Here is an 18,493-nt window from a genome sequence, read left to right as displayed (position 1 = left end):
GGAACTGCTAACAATAGACTACTCACTAAATTCATCGTAGTATCTAATATTTCAAAAACAAGGAATGATTTCTTCTTTTTCCGTTTCTTTTTATCTCTTGACTAGGCAGGTTTGAACTCAAAAGTTGTAAGTTAAATGCTTGTGGAATATCAAGTCCATGGCTCTCTCAATACTATATACATATATGATATACAACGCAGATACCTGTTTTTATTTCCAGGACTTAGAATTGCCATGCAAATATGATTAACTTAAACTCGCATAAGAAAGGGGGTTCATTAAACTACACGTTTCACGAACCGTTAAACGTTTACAGCCAGTCGACCGCTTACACGCGTTCAAGTCTAGGTCAGGTTGTTCATCAACGAGTAATGGATGAACTGTTTCTGCCACTCCCCAATTGTACCCCTCCAAGTGGCACCAAAAACATCTGAACAACGAACGCCACGCGCCGGGATTTGCAGCCGGTCGCAGGGACCCCCTGGAAATAAATTCCCTTTCCCGTGCAGTTCAGTTGACATGTGCATAGGTAGGTAGGTTGAGTAGGTCTCGAGTGTGAAACTCAGTAGTAGGTTACTACTAAACAATAGAGTAAAGTCTGGGGAATATTAAAAGTATTTTAATAGAAACAACTTAAACAGTATTTACTCTTTGTCATAATAGGACTAAAGCTTTTTACATCATGCTGTTCATTATTTTCAAGGGTAATGCAGTGGTATGAATCTTATGCGAGGAGGTTCAAGAGGCGTTGGGGATGAAAGAGATGGAACCCAATACTCAGGTATAAACCCAACAGCAGCCGGCCTCTCGATTTAATGCCTGATAAGAAGAAGAGACATATTTATTTGAACATTCATACATCTTCCACCTCTGCCTCGTATCTAATCCTAAATTACCTTCATACCACCTCCAACGGCCTCCAACCAGCCGACAGACACCCTCCAGTACCTGTCAACAGTCCATACCTAACCTGGCTTAACTTGGCACCTTAACAGGGGCTCACAGCAACCGCTAGAAATTGTCCCTCAGAGCTAAAAATGGACGCTATTAGGAATTCCGTCAAGGCTTTTCAGGGGATGCTTCCACTACAACCCAGCAACCTGGATGGTAACGAGAAGTTCCCCGATTTTTGTTTACACTCGGAGGCACAGTGCAGCAACGACTCCCAGGATAAGGACCAAGAGAACGAACAAGAGCAACAACACGACCAAGGCTTCGACAACAACAAATCTAAGCAGCGTCATCCCCATTTCCATTATCCGCGTCCGCATTCCCCATCAGCTTCAATATCGGAATCATCTCGCTTATCGTGCATCTCCACCGCTTCGGCCTCGGCTTCATCTTCTACATCCTCGAGGGTCTCGTCCGCTTCATTCGACTCATTTTCGACTCCAATCTCCCTTACTCTCGACTCCTCTTTACACTCCCCCCGTTCCTCACTCGCCAGCAATACTTACTCCTCGCCTATACCTGAGTTCATCGCCCGCAATCGATCCTTCACAGGCGCTTCTTTATCCTCCGTCTCTTCCTCCCCACCATCCTCACCGACCCCGCGCACCAGGCGGGACAAGTCACAACTGCATGCTGCTCGATCGCACCGGTCTGGAAGCACAGCTACGAACGCACCGTCACCTGTAGAGCTTCAAAAAAAGGAGCAATCAACAAGTTCAAGAAAGTTCAGAAGCAATCCCACTCCTGCTGACGCCCTTGCTGCTGTTGAGTCGCATGACCCAAAGTTAACCAAGATGGCTTTTGCGGAACAGCAAAGATGGGTTACGGTCCAACAAAAGACCTTTACAAAATGGTATGTGTTTTGTTCCAATTGTAGGCTATGACAATCTAAAATTGGTTTCCGCAGGCTCAACACGAAGATCGAGGTGCGCAACCTCGAGGTTAAGGACCTTGTGAAGGATCTCAGTGACGGTGTAAGTTGAACGAGAACACAACTTTGACCGGCTTGACTAATCCCACGCCTAGGTTATGCTGATTCACCTCCTCGAATGTCTCTCACACGAATCGCTCGGCCGCTATGCCTCAAAACCTAAGCTTCGAGTACAAAAATTCGAGAATGCGAACACGGCACTCGACTTTGTCAAATCCAGGGGTATTCAGATGACTAACATTGGTGCAGAGGATGTTGTTGATGGCAACCAAAAGATTGTTCTGGGTCTCATCTGGACCCTGATTCTTCGGTTCACCATCAGTGACATCAACGAGGAGGGCATGTCAGCAAAGGAAGGCCTGCTGCTTTGGTGTCAAAGAAAAACGGCATGTTACGACGAGGTCGAGGTGCGAGATTTTAGTGGCAGCTGGAACGATGGTTTAGCGTTCTGTGCTCTACTGGATATTCACCGACCAGATCTTATCGACTACGATGCCTTGGACAAGTCAGACCACCGAGGCAACATGCAACTGGCCTTCGATATCGCACATAAGGAGATTGGTATCCCCAAGCTGCTGGATGTAGAGGATGTGTGCGATGTCGCGAAGCCTGATGAGCGGTCCCTGATGACTTACATCGCCTATTGGTTCCACGCATTCTCGCAAATGGAAAAGGTCGAGAATGCTGGGCGTCGTGTTGAAAAGTTTGTCAACAACATGCAAGGTGCTTGGGAGATGCAGAGTGCGTACGAACGACGGATGCGGGCACTCCTGAAAGCCATCCAGGAGCGAATCGAGGTTTGGAAGGAGGCCACATTCGAAGGAACCTACGCCGATGCCAAAGCTCAACTGAACCAGTTCTTCGATTACAAGAGAGGCAAGAAGCGAGAATGGGTTGCCGAGAAGAGTGATCTGGCAACGTTGCTTGGAAACATCAAGACAAAGTTAGGCACTTATCGACTGAGACCATACGACCCACCGGCGGAGTTGAGCCTGGATGCTCTTGAACAGAGGTGGGCAGAGTTGGCATCAAATGAGATGAGACGTGCCCAGCTCATTAATGAGACCATTCGAGAGTAAGTCTGCCTGGAAAAGATATCTGACATTTTAACTGACTGTCTTGTAGCATCAAGAACGCCCTTCGCAAATCCTTTGCCGATAAAGCGAACGACTTTGCAATGGCTCTTAACACGATGCAGTTAGCCCTATCTGGCCTTGATGGTGATGTTGAAGACCAATTACACCATGTCAGGAAGCTTAGTGAGAGCCTTTCTCCCTTGGACCAGTATCTGGACAAGATCTCAGAACTGGACCAAAAGTGTCAAGAGGCCAATATTGAGGAGAACGACTTTACCACTTATACATATGACGAGCTGTCATACGAACTGGGTCTTGTCAAGACATCAGTGCAGAAGAAGCTTGCCTTTTTGGAAAATCAAATGGTCGCACGAAGCATGACAAACCTGACACCCATCCAACTGGAAGAGTTTGAGAGTGTCTTCCGCCACTTCGACCGCGACGATACCAACTCTCTTCAGGAGCTCGAATTCAGTGCAGCTCTCGCGTCTCTTGGACTTGTGTTCTCGGAAGATGAGATGCACGACTACTTTCATGCGACATCTGGTGGACGAGATTACGTGACATTTGAACAATTTATCCGATTCATGGTGGATGTGACAGAAGACCAGAACACGGCAGAGCAAGTCTACCAATCGTTCCGTGAGGTGGCAGATGGCAAGCCATATGTGACAGAGATGGATCTACGACACAGCTTGGTACCCGATGAAGTGATTGACCAACTTATCGAGATCATGCCCGCACACAGTGGACCAGACATGTCCGAAGACCGAGGAATGCCGCAATACGACTACATCTCCTTTATGGAGAAACTGATCAACGAACAAAACAATGGGCAGGGAGGCTCAGAAACTGCCCCCTCGGATAGGTCCAATCCTGAGCCACAGAGCCCTCACACCAACGGGGTCTAGGAGGAACAAGAGGAGAATCAGTGGCTAGAGATGCATGCGTCTGTTCAAATGGAGTTGAATATGAAGCTTGACCTAGCGTGCCCAAAAAGGAGGGGAGGGAAAGATAGGCAGAGGGAAACCAAGCGATGAGACAATGGCTTTCACTCTCTATCCAATACAATACTCGACAGTGCTGTTTTTTTTTCATACAGGCGAAGGTGGAGGGACTTTTGACAAATGAATATTCCATTGAGCTATACCAGAGAGTGGACGATTGTAGAGATGGAGGGATAGGATAACAACCTGGGCGGTTGTACCCAGCTTTCTTTGGGGACACCCGCCGTGTGAGTAGTTCTTTTTTTTATAGTTAATACCATGAAGAAACCAGAGACTTGATAAGTCAATGATACTATTTATTGAGCCGATAAATCTGACACCCAACTTTTGCTTATATGTGAATTATAAAGTGTAAATCAAAAGTCCTTGCAATACGAACGACGATCTGTGTGTTATGTCTATTGATGCTGGAACTTTGGTATTCCTTGGCTTGAAAATAGATTACATGCTCATTTATTGATATCGATTCACGTACTAAGTTAAAGGTAGGTAAAAGAGGCTTACACATGCAATCAAAGTAGGAGGCGATTCAGTGCGGCAAATGCGCATTATCGCCGACTCTTGGTGCTAGCCTAAATTCGGTGTAAAGTCAATTGTACCGAAGTATACTGAGACTTTTACAGTGCATGACCCGTTTAAACACAAAGTTTTGGGCCGTTGGGGGAGAAAAAATAGAGTAAATCCGATGACGGCGTCGCCGTTAATTGCGCTCTCTGTTATAGGCGACAAAGAAAGAACTGTCCCCCTGTACCAGTCAGTTATTGAATCACTTGCAGAGCCGGTGTCGGTAGGTTGTAGTCTTTGTAGCCCAGGTTGTGTGTCAAGTGGGCTCCGCAGTTCCAGTCTTAGCCTTGCGCAATCCATTAACAAAAAGTTGCTGGGCGATAATTGCTACAGCTTCGCTCTTCCTTTCCTTCTTTTAGCTTCTGTTGCTTGCTCTGCTTATCACGAATTGGGCCAGCGAATAACGAACCTGCATGGCCAATTTGATTCAGAGTCAAATTGCCAGCATGTCTTGTCGTTCACAGCTCTTCCGCGCCCTCAGAGTGCCCACCTCCGGTAGCAAGAGGACTGCTTCTCTGAGGACCAATGCTCTTGGTAGAGGCCTCGTCCACTCCCAATCGCCTGCTCGATGCCTCTCTACCACAGCTGCGAGGCTCGTTACTCTTACACGGGCTCAGCAAGGCAAGCTGACGTCCGAGATGTACCCGCAGCTCGAGCGCGACTCAAGGTTCGCTCAAGTGACGCCTGAGCATGTCGCGCGCTTCCGAGAGATTTTGGGTGACAACCCCTCGGCCATTATCGACGGCGTAACAAATGGAACGGGCGTAGACGCTGCCGATTTTGAGACGTACAACGAGGATTGGATGCACAAGTACAAGGGCCAGTCCAAGTTGGTGCTGAGACCAGGCACTACCGAGGAAGTCAGCAGTGTCCTCAAGTACTGTAACGAGCAGCGCCTGGCTGTTGTGCCTCAGGGTGGAAACACAGGCCTCGTGGGAGGCTCTGTCCCTGTTTTCGACGAAATCGTCATTAGCATGGCCCGCATGAATGAGATCCGCTCCTTTGACGAGGTCAGCGGCTCTCTCGTTATTGACGCTGGCTGTGTCCTTGAGGCTGTTGATACGTACCTTGCCAAAAAGGGTTATATCTTTCCCCTCGACCTCGGTGCCAAGGGCTCATGCCACGTCGGCGGAAACGTTGCCACGAACGCTGGCGGCCTGCGATTGCTCCGCTACGGCAGTTTGCACGGTACTGTGCTTGGTGTTGAGGCCGTCCTACCTAATGGTACCATCATCAATGACCTGTGTACCCTGCGTAAGAACAACACTGGCTACGATATCAAGCAGCTCTTTATTGGAGCTGAAGGAACTTTGGGTATTATCACAAAGATCGCCATCCAGTGCCCTCAGCGATCACCTGCAGTCAATGTCGCCGTCTTTGGATTAGAGTCATACGAAAAGGCTCAGCTTGCTTTCCGTGAGGCTAAGAAGCAGCTGTCGGAAATTCTCTCCGCCTTTGAGCTGATGGACGGCCGCAGTCAGAGAATCGTATCAGAGGTCAAGGGTCAGGAGCATCCTCTCGAGGGTGAGTATCCTTTCTACTGTCTCATCGAGACGAGCGGCTCCAACAGCGAGCATGACTACGCAAAACTTGAGGCCTTCCTGGAGGATGTTATGACCCGTGAGGTTATTGCCGATGGTGTCGTTGCCCAAGACGAGACACAGCTTCGCAATTTGTGGGGCTGGCGTGAGGGCATCACCGAGTGCCTTGGCCACTGGGGCGGTACCTACAAATACGATATTTCAATCCCACTAAACGAGATGTACAAGCTCGTCGAGGACACAAAGGCCCGTATGACTGAGGCTGGCCTGTTGGGTGACACACCCGACCACCCAGTCGTTGATGTCCTAGGCTACGGTCACATGGGCGATTCCAACTTGCATCTCAACATTCCCGTGCGCCGATACGATCCCGCCGTCGAGAAAGCCTTGGAGCCCTGGGTGTATGAGTGGATTCAGAAGCGTAACGGCAGCATCAGCGCTGAACATGGCTTGGGAATTGCTAAGAAGAAGTTCATCGGCTACAGCCGAGACGACACTACTATCGGTGTGATGAAGCAGATCAAGAACCTTTTTGATCCTGTAAGTTTGACCCCTGTCTATTCCAAGATTCCTTCCCGTCTCCGCGCTCGTTTCTGTTCCATGTTTTGTGTGTTCAGCCCTACAGGGTTTATCACGCTGCTCTGTTCTCCTCGCTGTTACATTTCCTCCGAGCTTAGGGCTGACATCTGACCCAGAATGGCATCATGAACCCTTACAAGTATATCTGATACCCCTGTCTCTTGGTTTCGTATACGAGTGACAGCATATACATATCTCACCCCCTTGCTCTGCAGCGTCATGCATTGCATGCTGCTTGCTCAATTGATTACACCTCCGTTTGAGCCATAGTATTGTGGTTGGTACGGAGCGAATCATAATGCGCAGACGTTTTGAATAATGGTGCCCAAAACATGATGTGAGCAATGCTGTGCCGTACTGCGACTGTGGGGCTAGGAGAATATTGTATATCGGTATTTAAGCCATGAAATGTGTATTGATTGGACGTTTGGGTAAATAAAAACAAGAAGGGTTTGATAAGTAGAGTAACGGTTGATCCATAGAGCGGAAACTGTTCCGTGATTCGGAAGCATTCTAAGTCGGCCGCCCAACTCTTCATCCATGGTCATAATTTGGAATACTCCAAATGACTGAGCGTTGTAGTATAGGTTAACGTCAATCTTCCAAGTGCTAGTATGTTGGGCTACATGCCTTTGCTTCCCTTGCTATCCTATCCTGTACTTGATAGGAGGGTAATGTGGGTTAATACCTCATGGCCATTTGGAATCTGTCATTCTCACCCTATGCCAACTGGTAAGCTTCAACTCTAATAGACTGACAGCCAACGAGAAGCCATTACAACCCTTCCACACATGCTGTGCTTCCCTGTCAGCCTTATGGGGCTGCTGCACCTTGGAAACACGTTCTCCACACATGCCGATGCGCTAGACCAAAAGTTCCCCTGTAGGTGAAGACTGCTTGCTTATACGTAGGTAGCTTGGTAGCATACAGCATCCATGCTCCAAAGTCCCTGCCGTGGGTCGTTGCCCATTGGCATCGTCACTCATACCCTTGTGTCAGTTGATTCCTAACACAGCCCATTTCGTCATATCATCGAGCCCGAGCCCCAGCCCCAACCAGCCAAGGGAAGGGAAGGGAAGGTAAGGTAAGGTGTGTCCTTGGTGGATACGTAAGCATACTGTCCTCCATCGGGCTTGGGTTGACTCCAAGCGTCTATTTCGTCCAATTCGGCGTATATGCTGGATCTCATTTGCAAGATGAAACCATCGCAGGTAATTGCTATGCAAGACGACATATTTGAGCCTCTGCGCTGAGGTGACTCTACCCGCTGTTGGTAGTGAATGACACCAGCCTTATGCATGTGTTGAATATGAACTTTTGTCGTGTGTGGGGTGTTGAAAGTAGGCAGAATGCCTCACTGCAACTTATGCTGGTGACTGATTAGTTGCAGCATCGTAGACGGCGTTTCCGAGATCCTAGCTGTGACCCAAATCGTTTGATTATAATAGTGGCCACCTCGAACACAAGTTGCGACAACAACATACCCAATTCCTGAATTTATCTCTCCTACTCAAGTTAGTATTATGGTTGGAGTTCCCGGAAAATACAAAGGCTGCGAGACGTGCCGACGTAGAAGGGTCAAAGTTCGCATTCCATCCCGTTGATGAAGAGTCAAGTCGAATTAACAACACCAAATAGTGTAGCAACGAGAGACCCCACTGCCACAAATGCATAGCAAGCGGAAAGGAATGCGAAGGATACGAGAGAGAACGGGTATTCATCACTGGAACACCGCAAAATAAGGGGAGAGTCGCCTCCCATCCCAAGAAAGGGTCGTCGTCCAAGAAGACAAGATCGCCATCAGCCAAAAAACCACCCCGAGCTATCGAAATCACCCCAACCCAACCCCTCAGGTCGGCTTGGGAGAACCATACATCCATGTCGAGTCAAGGTGCTGAGTACTCAGTTCTCGTCTCAGCTCTCAATACCAGGCTCCCCTATCCATTGCCAAACAATTCGGCTCGGGATGGAGATGAATCTTCCTCGCCTTTCCACATTACGTTTCCACCATACACGCCGACCGAGATACAACCTTTTATGGGTGAAGGAGACTTCAACGTTAGAGCTCAATGTTTGGCGCGAATACCAAATTCTCATGATCAAGATGACTCGGCGCAGAGTTATTGTGTTTTCTTCTTCGAGGTTGGTGCATGCATGGACTGATGATTTTGGTCTCGGTCGCACGTTGACTCCTATTAGCATGAAACAGCATATGCATTCAACGAATCTGGATCTGACCAAGTGAGAAGATTGGGTCCAGCTTATTTCGGCCATTTCCCTAATCATCATTTCTTCGTCCGTGTATATCGACCTCTAGCTGTAAGTGACCCTTAAAATATCTGTCACTTCTGTTGTACTGAGTGAATTCAATACCGGATTTGCTCTCCTTAGGCGGCAGGATACCTTTATCTCATCTCATGACTGGAGAACGATCCCTTGGCAAAGACATCCGAAATCTCTGCTGGACAGCCTCCTGGACCACGTCCTTTTCTTACCAGCTATTCTTGCTCAAGTCGATCTTATAATGCCCATGGAAGCCACACTTAGTCGGCAATACCACGCTCAACAGCTTCTCCGCAGTTGTCTTTCGCTCGAAAGACATTTCAGTGCTTGGTTTCAATTTGCAAACCGATCCAGCTACGGATATCCCATGGCTTACTGGGCCGATGAAATTATCAACCCTGGTGGCCTTCTTCCATTCTCAAATCTATACACCTTTAGAGACGGAAACACTGGGCTTGCGTTCCTGTATTACTGGATGACACAGATTCATTTCCATCGATGCATTGAGAATCTGCACCAAATCATTTATCAGCCGGCCATCGATGCATATCCAGATATGTGGCCCAATTTGCCGTATGATTTGCAGATTGATATCACTCAATATCAGCATGGGCGTCTGTTTGCCGCGGATATTTGTCGCGGACTCGATTCAGTCCTTCACGAGACCGTCCAACCTGATATGCTAATCTTGCCGATGAAAGTAGCGATGGACTTTTATAAAGACATCCATGCGACTTCGCAGGACGGGCTGATGGAGATAATGTGGATTGACAACTTCCGATCGCGGTTAGTTGAGAAAGGGCAGCATGTTGCCAGTGTTTTGCAAAGTCAAAAATGGTCCGAAGTTGCAACTTTCTAATGGAGAAGGAAGCTGGAGTGCTCTTATTTAGAAACCATGGTCTTGGCATCCATGTTGCGTCGTTGTTTCCTTCTTCTTTTTTCTGTCGTTTTACAATTCATGTCAAAGACAAAACCTTGATTGCTTTGATAACACTTTGGTCTGATCCTTATATAGATTGATTGATAAATAGCAGGACTGGAAGGCTTGTAATAGGCGATATCTGTAGGTTGGACGGATGTAGGGGACACCACAGGATTAAGGAGCTGTTATCGGTTTTAAGCATGGCAGAAATTAGTCGATAGAGGATCAATGATATGAATTACTCATTCAGACAAACGAATGTAATGAAAGTTGCAAAGTGCGAGAACTCTGTGCGCAGATCTATACACACAGTAATCGGAGACCGGAGGATTGATCCTCCGGTCTGGTTGCTGTCCGTTAGCTGGGGAGCTCCAGCTCTCAGCCCTCCTGCCCGTAGGTAACTGGCAGGCTGCCGTTCTGACGAAGCTTAGCACCCCAGTACATCAACGTCAACACTCATCGAACAAATCTAGCATCAACCCCTCGATTCGCTTTTATCATACCAACAGAATCATTCCAAATTACTCACAAGTACCGTGCTCTCCAAACGAAATCCCTCTAATCCTACATCATGGCTTCCGGATACGACAGAGCTCTGTCGGGTGAGTTCCCATAGTGTTCTATGCTTAATGATACATCGCTAACTAAAGATTCAGTTTTCAGGTTGGTTTCATAAAAACACTCCACGCGAAGCTTCCTAACATTCCACTAGTCCCGACGGTCACGTTTTCCAAGTCGAATATGCTGGTGAAGCTGTCAAGCGAGGTACGCATCAGACTCTGGGTTAGTTGATCATTGCCGCGGTGGCTTATACTCTTAACAGGAACATGTGCTGTCGGTGTCAAAGGTTCCGATGTTGTCGTGCTAGGATGTGAGAAGCGCTCGGCTATGAAGTTGCAAGATACTCGCATTACGCCTTCCAAGATTCAACTTCTCGATCACCACGTCGCTCTCGCCTTCGCTGGCCTAAACGCCGACGCTCGTATCCTCGTCGATAAGGCGCGGTTAGAGGCACAGTCCCACCGTCTCTCAGTCGAAGACCCCGTCACCATCGATTACATCACCAAATATGTCGCTGGCGTTCAGCAACGATACACGCAGGCTGGTGGAGTCCGACCATTCGGCATTAGCACTCTGATTGTAGGCTTCGATCATGGCAGCAACGTCCCTCGACTTTACCAGACCGAGCCTTCAGGCATCTACTCTGCATGGTAAGACATTGTACCTCTTCAAGGCGGGGAACACAACGCTGACTCTCCCAAAGGAAGGCAAATGCTATCGGACGCTCCAGCAAGACAGTCCGCGAGTTTCTCGAGCGAAATTACAAGGAGGATATGGACCGAGAGGCAACCATTCGACTGGCCATCAAGTCGCTGCTTGAGGTCGTTCAAACTGGAGCCAAGAACATCGAGATTTCCCTGATGGCGCCCGATGCTCTTATCGAGACATTGCCCACATCGGAGATCGAGGGTTACGTTAAGGAGATTGAGCAGGAGAAGCAGGAGGAGGCTGCCAAGAAGAAGACTGGCCGGACCCCTGGAACTGGCAGTGCTGCCATCCTGACTAGATCTCAAGATGACTCTGCTGCGGAATAAAGAGGTCTTTGGAGAACGAATACATAGACAAGCGCGCGTTGAGCCTCTAGAATCAGAGCCCAGTGCCATTGTATTAACACAAGTAATGACGGGATGCACGCTATTAGATTTGTTCCCCGTAAGTGACAACTCGCTGTGTACCATTGTACCCTGAACGCCGTGACCCTTTGTCCTGCTATCTTTTCTTTCATTATCCTAGCTTGTCGGCATCATCTGACGGGTCAAAGATGGACCTGATGCCCTTGGTCTTGGTCTTTTGTCTGTCGTCCCTGAGCATTTTGTTGTCCATTCGCACGTCTTCGCTCTCAACTGACAAAGCCGCCTGGGGTGTTTTCGCATCGATAACAAAGTGATTGTCACAGTGAGGGCAGAACTCGTCGGCCTCCTCGAACTCTGTAACGTCCTTTCGGAAGCATTTTCTGCACTTCTTGCAGGCAAAGATCATCTCGTAGCTTTCTTTCAAAGGGTGGCTCTCCTGTTCACCATGGCACTCGACGCAGTCAAACCATTTTCTGCCTGAACGTGAAGTTAGCTTCGTAAGCTTTGGGCGACATCGAAAAGCTGCAGGCGTCAGCTTCAGTGTGGTTCTACGTACAACATGGCGATCGAACAGCAACTTGGGCATTGAGAATGTGTTTACTAATATTTGTTAATCATGAATCGTGTGCTTTATTGTGCCGAGTCCTGTCGTACCACATGACGAAAATGAACAGAAGTCGTTCTATACTTGTGAGGTAGTGTCGGTGAACAATTCAGAATTGCGGTCGGGCGTCTGTAGGATAGTTGCAGGTCGAGTTTAGACGAAAGTTGGTGAGTTTTGGCGGGGTCCATGTATTATTCAGACTTTATGGACGCACTTTAGCCTCCCGCCATCCATTTGCCTACCCCTGGAGGAGCCACGCTAAAACAGACCTCAGCGAGGCGGATCAGGCAGAATACGGATCCACTTAAATATTAGTCATCGCAATCCAGTGACGTTCATCATGAACGCCTAGGCGCATTCTTTGAAACCTCCAACTCTCCTCTGCTTCCTACATCCCAATTTTACGACAACCACCAAGGAAGTTTGAATTCGCTCGCCATCACGACGAATATGCCACCAAAGAGGAAGGCTGCTGGTGCCGTGCAGGGCGGGGCGAAAGTCGGCAGGTCTTCGCGGATGACAACGCCCGGCGCTGCAACGCCACGAACGATCGACAGCAATGAAGAGGTGCCGGAGGAGGATGAAGCTCCAGTCGATGAGGCTCTGGAACGTGATTTGAATAAAAACATAGACATATTTTCCCTGGATCGCTACCAGAAGAGACACGCGATTCGGGATCCTCTTCCGCATATTTTTGGCGACCGTGATTTCTCCTACCTGGTCCTGAAGAAAGACCACCAGAACCGACCTCTTTGGATCGACCCTCAGAAGGGTCGCATTATTCTGGAGAGTTTTAACCCGCTTGCTGAGCAGGCCCAAGATTTCCTCATCACCATCTCTGAGCCTTTGTCACGACCGACCTTCATGCACGAGTATGCTCTTACAACACACAGTTTATATGCTGCTGTGTCCGTTGGACTCTCACCAGAGGACATCATCAACACTCTAGACCGATTCCTCAAAACACCTTTACCAGATGAGATCCGGAACTTCATTACAAGCTGTACTCAGAGTTACGGCAAGGTAAAGCTGGTCCTTAAAAATACCAAGTACTACGTTGAAAGCCCCGACCCAAATATGCTCCAAACTCTCCTCAAGAACCCCAGAATCGGACCTTTGCGTGTTCAAGGCACAGAAGAAATCACAACATCAGTGGCGCCCAAGATCGGAGGACTTGTTATTCCCGGTACACAGAATGCGGCAGGAGCGAAGCAAGCGAATGGTCTTGGTCAGTCAGGCGAACCAGGAAAGGATGGACAACCTGTTCAGGAGGGCGAGGTCTTTGCGACGCTGAACGAGGAAGACGACGAGGATCAAGAAGTGACGCACTCCTTTGAGATCGCCGACAAGGACGTCGAAACCGTGCAGAAGGAATGCTTGAACTTGGGTTACCCAGTTCTTGAAGAGTACGATTTCCGACGGGATGAGGCCAACGCCAATCTTGACATCGATCTTAAGCCAGGCACCCAGATTCGTCCTTACCAGGAAAAGAGTTTGAGCAAGATGTTCGGTAATGGACGAGCGAAGAGTGGTCTTATCGTCTTGCCTTGTGGTGCCGGAAAGACGCTAGTGGGCATCACAGCAGCTTGCACTATCAAGAAGGGCGTGATTGTTCTGTGCACAAGTTCCATGTCAGTCGTGCAATGGCGGAATGAGTTTTTGAAGTGGTCCAACATCAACCCCGACGATATTGTTGCATTTACATCCGACTCTAAGAACAACGTCTTCACTGGAAGCACAGGTATCATTGTCACAACGTATGCAATGGTCACACAATCTCGAGCACGATCCTACGACGCCGAGAAGATGATGAGGTTCCTGACTGGTCGAGAATGGGGTCTGATGCTGCTGGATGAGGTGCACGTCGTGCCCGCCAATATCTTCCGAAAGGTGACTTCCTCAATCAAGACTCACTCCAAGCTCGGTCTTACGGCTACACTTTTGCGAGAAGACGACAAGATTTCGGATCTGAACTTCCTGATTGGACCAAAGCTGTTTGAGGCTAACTGGATGGAGCTTTCAAAACAAGGACATATTGCCAGGGTTCAGTGTGCTGAGGTCTGGTGTCCAATGCCTACCGAGTTCTACGACCAGTACCTCAAGGCGCCCAGTCGAAAGAAGGGTTTGTTGTATATCATGAACCCACGAAAGTTCCAGGCTTGCCAATACCTTATCAACTATCACGAATCACGCGGAGACAAGATCATTGTCTTTTCAGACAACGTGTATGCTCTCAAAGCATATGCTTTGAAACTCCAGAAGGCATTCATTTATGGCGGTACCGGCCAAGCAGAACGCCTCCAAGTGTTGGAGAACTTCCAGCACAACCCGAACGTCAACACACTTTTCTTGTCAAAGATTGGAGACACCTCTCTCGATCTCCCCGAGGCCACATGCCTCATCCAGATCTCCTCACACTATGGATCCCGTCGTCAAGAGGCACAGCGTCTGGGCCGAATTTTACGAGCCAAGCGACGTAACGATGAAGGTTTCAACGCCTTTTTCTATTCGCTGGTCTCAAAGGATACTCAAGAAATGTACTTTTCTTCCAAGCGTCAGGCTTTCCTTGTTGATCAGGGATATGCTTTCAAGGTTATCACACAGCTCGCCAACATCGAAAAGACGCCTGGCTTGGCATTTGCAGATGTCTCGGAGCGTCGAGAGCTATTGCAGAAGGTACTCGTGGAGAATGAGACAATGGAAGAGGATGATCCCAATGACGACATGTTCCATCAAGGCACCATGGGACGCAAGAAGAAGAAGGGAGCTCGACGAACGGCAGGAACCCTCGGCGAACTCAGTGGTGGCCAGGACATGGCGTACATCGAGCAGAACAAGAAGATGTCGGCGAAGCGTAAGAAGGCAGACAGCAATGCCTTTTTCAAGAAGATCGGACGAGAGAACGCCCGTCGCGCAGCGGCGCAGTAATAGAGAGGTAATTAGATAACGGACAATGGAGGATGGCAGAATAAAACTTCGGAAATACGAGGCAACCAACTTGTTGACGGATGCTTTGTTAGGCGCAAGGACGGGGATGATTCGGCGTTTAGGAAACAGAAGGACATGGCAAATGCTGATCAGATTGCAAGCAATAATTCCATCAATTATATTGACAAAGAAACGATGTGTGACTCGGACCAGTGAATGGCTGGCTGTATATGCATGGGAACGGTGACAGTGTATGAGTCAGTACGTTCAGGTGACATGGCGGCGTTGAAGGTGACGTCGTGATTTGGTTACACTTCAAGAAGACTCATTCACCATATCAGATCTCGGAAAAGAAGTCGACATAACAGCATCACAGGGTGACATGCATCACATCGACAGGTATCAGTGTGGCACAACTACGACAGAGAGGTAGTATACAATGTTAAGGGTGATGGGCGATGGCAAGCCGATGCCATGTTCAACTTCACCAACAAGAAATGATATCGACAAATACATAGCTTCGTCGTAGCTATTTTAATAATTAGAGCCACAGCTCTCAAATTGGAGCTGGGGCCCTTCGAACTAGCGTCACCTAGTGTACCGGGGAGAAAGCTTGGCAGTACTAGGGTTTGATCTCTGTTTCTGGTTGCATTTTGTGCTGCAACCCCGAAAAATCATGAAGGGAATCTTGACTATAGATTTTTCGCCTTTCTGGTGTTGTCAGTTATTCATTATACGATCCTTATTCCTAGGTAATTCAAGGTATGCGTGACACGATAAGGGTGAGGCGGTCTAGATTCAGATATTCCTCACCTCATTCTGCATGGCTCTTTACATAGCCTCCCTGGATACGACGGCATGATAGTTATTGGCCCTATATGCAATCGAGTCGTAAATTGTGCATCCGTGTGTATCCGTAAAAAGGGTTTCATTCCTCCGATGTTTCCATTGATTGTCATGCAACACCCTCGTACACATGCAGGCAGGTGGGTGGCTGAGACAAGGCCGCAAGGTATCAGACGTGCAAACGGGCGTGATATGGATGGTAACATGGGAGTCGTGGCATCACGTTATCAGTCGGAAGCTATCGTCTTTTGTAGCGAAAGGGCGGAGCGGCGGTTATTGTTCAAGTCCAATGACATGACGTTCAATTCCGGGAGGAAAGGTTGCTCAACTCTGCTCTACTTAGGAGCAACGGGCGGGTGAATCGCGATCGATCATGTACATAATGTATCTTCGCCTATTGTGATGAGAAACGGCCCTAATATTTTGGAGACTGGCCTGGGCTTTGTCAAGGGTAATAGTTGCATGTCCGAACGAGCCCCTTTTGCGTCGGACAATGCGCCCACTCAACGCTGCGTTCCCGGGTTTTGTAAGTCGTTGCGTTCCTTGACCGACTTTGTTTCTATCTCGCGCGACTAGTTATCCCTTCGTTTGACTCGAACAAGCACGTGTAAGTGGTTTCACCAGCTTTCGAGATCTCCGAATTTGCTTGGCGTTTTGAATTGGAGATTGTATTGTCGGGAATGTCATTGGCCCGATAATGGCAATGCAGCACACAGACAGCAGACAAGGACAAGGGCTTAGTCGTTAAATGCAGGGAAAATCAAGGGAACTTTCGGATTCCAAAGCTAGGGTGACAAAACTGGATTATGACGTTGTCCTGATAATGGCATGGTCAATAAAGTCAATTTAGAAGTGATAGTCATGAATAGCCGGCGTAGAGGTAAAGATGAACAACGATCACATCTGGAACAAAGAGTCTGGCGTCATTAATGCCCTGATCAGATTAGCTTTACCTTTTATCTGACTTAGATGAAGGCTTGCCAATCAACGAATGCTATGTCAAGGTCAGCGGGCGTTTCAACGCTCTGTTACATACCGCTTAGTTACAGTAGTCCTCTGTCTGTTGGCGTGAACGTGCTTGTTTTGATTGCAAACGGTTTCACACTTCTGGTCTGCTCCGCTCCGTCCCTCTCCTTCTTTCATCCTCGCGCTCTCCCTTCCCACTGGTCTCGAGCAACAAGTGCCGTAGATGGGGAAAGATCAATACGACAAGCTCGGTATTCCAATGAAGCCGCCGCTAGACTGATGGGCGGATGTCTAATGCCAGTGCCGGGGAACAGGTCCCGTGCATTGGCCGTGGATTCCTCTCTTTGTCGTATAAAAGCGGCCAATGATGCCCTCGGCTTACTTTTTCGTCCCCATCTCTCTATTTCCCGCCGCCCGCCGGAGCTCCATCTGCAAGCATCTAACTAGGCCTCCCTAATCCTGGCCCTGTCAATGCCGCGTGTGTGCGCGCCGCACAGGTAAGCCAGGGTGTGTGCCTGGATCGTTGATGGACCCAGTATCTCGGTCCCATCTTGGCGTTCCCTCCCATTCAAGTTTGTTGATTCTCTGGTTGTTCTCTGAGACCCCCCTTGTCTGTAACTATTGTGTAGGATTATTCTTTTTCTTTTTCGGAGCAATAGATCAGCCAAGAGGCGGGAGTATGCATGGTGTGGTAGGTTTTGGCTGATCAGGCATCAGGTTATCATCATGACATGGATTCTGCGACCCTTTGAAATTATCAGCAGCTCCCTCGTGGGCTGGTTCGCCAACTCCGAGTCGTTGTCTTTGTTTTGATCGGTCAGTGCTTTATTATTTTGTCTCTCGCTTGGATGTACTGTAATATCTGTACCTTACCTAGTAGGTACCTACCTAGGTAGTTTGGCAGGAGAGGTTTTACGTCCGGGGTTCTTTCCATAGGAGTTCTCTCGATCGTTGCCCTACCCCCTTCCGTAAGTCTAGACGACTGGCTGGTACTTGCCTCGGACACCTTATCTTAGTACTAATAGAAATTTTACTCATTCTCATCAGGCTGCTTTGTTTGTTTTATCTTTTTCTTTCTTTTACCTCTACCTATATCCAAGTTTCCTCCTACAATTTCATGTCTACTTTTTCCAATTTGTTTGTCAACTCCAATTGAGACGTCGTCCACAACCCAATATGCTCCTTTACTTACAGATCAACCAACCTTTGTCTTCAATTTGGACACTCTTTAGCTAGTCGATCGTTCTGACTACGTTAGAGTACAGCTTTGCGCCCTTTTCCTTACGCGACACCCATCACAACTGCAGCTGTTCGGTCAAATTGGCCACTAGAAGTGCCCCAGAGACTCACTTGGCACCCAGCCGCGGTCCATTCCTGTTCTCTATTTAAAAAAAAAAAAAAAGTTCAAACTTCCTGTACCCGCACTCCCTCCGAAGAAAACCTTGTTCCAGGTGCAGCAAATCGAATGTCCGCCGTTCTCCAGTCTCCGCCTTAGTTACGCCATAGCCATTACAGTAGCCGTGGTCATGGTTGGTCTAGTCTAGTCTACAACAAGCTTGGCTACCAACACCAACCCAAATAGCTGCGAGATCCTCTCAGCCCCTGCTCCTGCTTTTGCTCCTACTCCTTCCTGCTTTATATTTTCCATCTTCATTATAGCT

The 18,493-nt window shown here is 48.4% G+C and overlaps 6 protein-coding genes across 6 annotated transcripts; 5 read left to right on the top strand and 1 right to left on the bottom strand.

The window, feature by feature from the left end:
- Positions 1 to 1,037: 1,037 nt before the first annotated feature.
- On the top strand, positions 1,038 to 3,869 carry FPOAC1_011062 (uncharacterized protein; the record flags this gene model as incomplete). Its single annotated transcript, XM_044855449.1, has 4 exons — positions 1,038 to 1,804; positions 1,859 to 1,925; positions 1,978 to 2,957; positions 3,008 to 3,869. 4 exons carry the CDS (start codon positions 1,038 to 1,040, stop codon positions 3,867 to 3,869), a joined length of 2,676 nt encoding a protein of 891 aa, XP_044702762.1.
- A 1,106-nt stretch (positions 3,870 to 4,975) lies between these two features.
- Positions 4,976 to 6,798, top strand: FPOAC1_011061 (uncharacterized protein; the record flags this gene model as incomplete). The annotated part of the gene is made up of 2 exons (XM_044855448.1): positions 4,976 to 6,610; positions 6,766 to 6,798. The coding sequence occupies 2 exons, from the start codon at positions 4,976 to 4,978 to the stop codon at positions 6,796 to 6,798; spliced, it is 1,668 nt and encodes a 555-aa protein (XP_044702761.1).
- Positions 6,799 to 8,172: 1,374 nt separating this feature from the next.
- On the top strand, positions 8,173 to 8,983 carry FPOAC1_011060 (uncharacterized protein; the record flags this gene model as incomplete). The annotated part of the gene is made up of 3 exons (XM_044855447.1): positions 8,173 to 8,232; positions 8,288 to 8,791; positions 8,849 to 8,983. The coding sequence occupies 3 exons, from the start codon at positions 8,173 to 8,175 to the stop codon at positions 8,981 to 8,983; spliced, it is 699 nt and encodes a 232-aa protein (XP_044702760.1).
- Positions 8,984 to 10,425: 1,442 nt separating this feature from the next.
- PRE6 (Proteasome subunit alpha type-4) lies at positions 10,426 to 11,449 on the top strand (the record flags this gene model as incomplete). Its single annotated transcript, XM_044855446.1, has 5 exons — positions 10,426 to 10,456; positions 10,511 to 10,517; positions 10,567 to 10,619; positions 10,678 to 11,065; positions 11,119 to 11,449. The coding sequence occupies 5 exons, from the start codon at positions 10,426 to 10,428 to the stop codon at positions 11,447 to 11,449; spliced, it is 810 nt and encodes a 269-aa protein (XP_044702759.1).
- A 190-nt stretch (positions 11,450 to 11,639) lies between these two features.
- On the bottom strand, positions 11,640 to 12,147 carry FPOAC1_011058 (uncharacterized protein; the record flags this gene model as incomplete). The annotated part of the gene is made up of 3 exons (XM_044855445.1): positions 11,640 to 11,965; positions 12,045 to 12,088; positions 12,143 to 12,147. 3 exons carry the CDS (start codon positions 12,145 to 12,147, stop codon positions 11,640 to 11,642), a joined length of 375 nt encoding a protein of 124 aa, XP_044702758.1.
- A 395-nt stretch (positions 12,148 to 12,542) lies between these two features.
- On the top strand, positions 12,543 to 15,020 carry PTR8 (transcription factor TFIIH complex ERCC-3 subunit; the record flags this gene model as incomplete). Its single annotated transcript, XM_044855444.1, has 1 exon — positions 12,543 to 15,020. One exon carries the CDS (start codon positions 12,543 to 12,545, stop codon positions 15,018 to 15,020), a length of 2,478 nt encoding a protein of 825 aa, XP_044702757.1.
- Positions 15,021 to 18,493: the final 3,473 nt, after the last annotated feature.

The sequence above is a fragment of the Fusarium poae genome, chromosome 4 (assembly GCF_019609905.1).
Source record: "Fusarium poae strain DAOMC 252244 chromosome 4, whole genome shotgun sequence".
Lineage (NCBI taxonomy): Eukaryota > Fungi > Ascomycota > Sordariomycetes > Hypocreales > Nectriaceae > Fusarium > Fusarium poae.
This window is presented reverse-complemented; position numbering and strand designations above follow the sequence as displayed.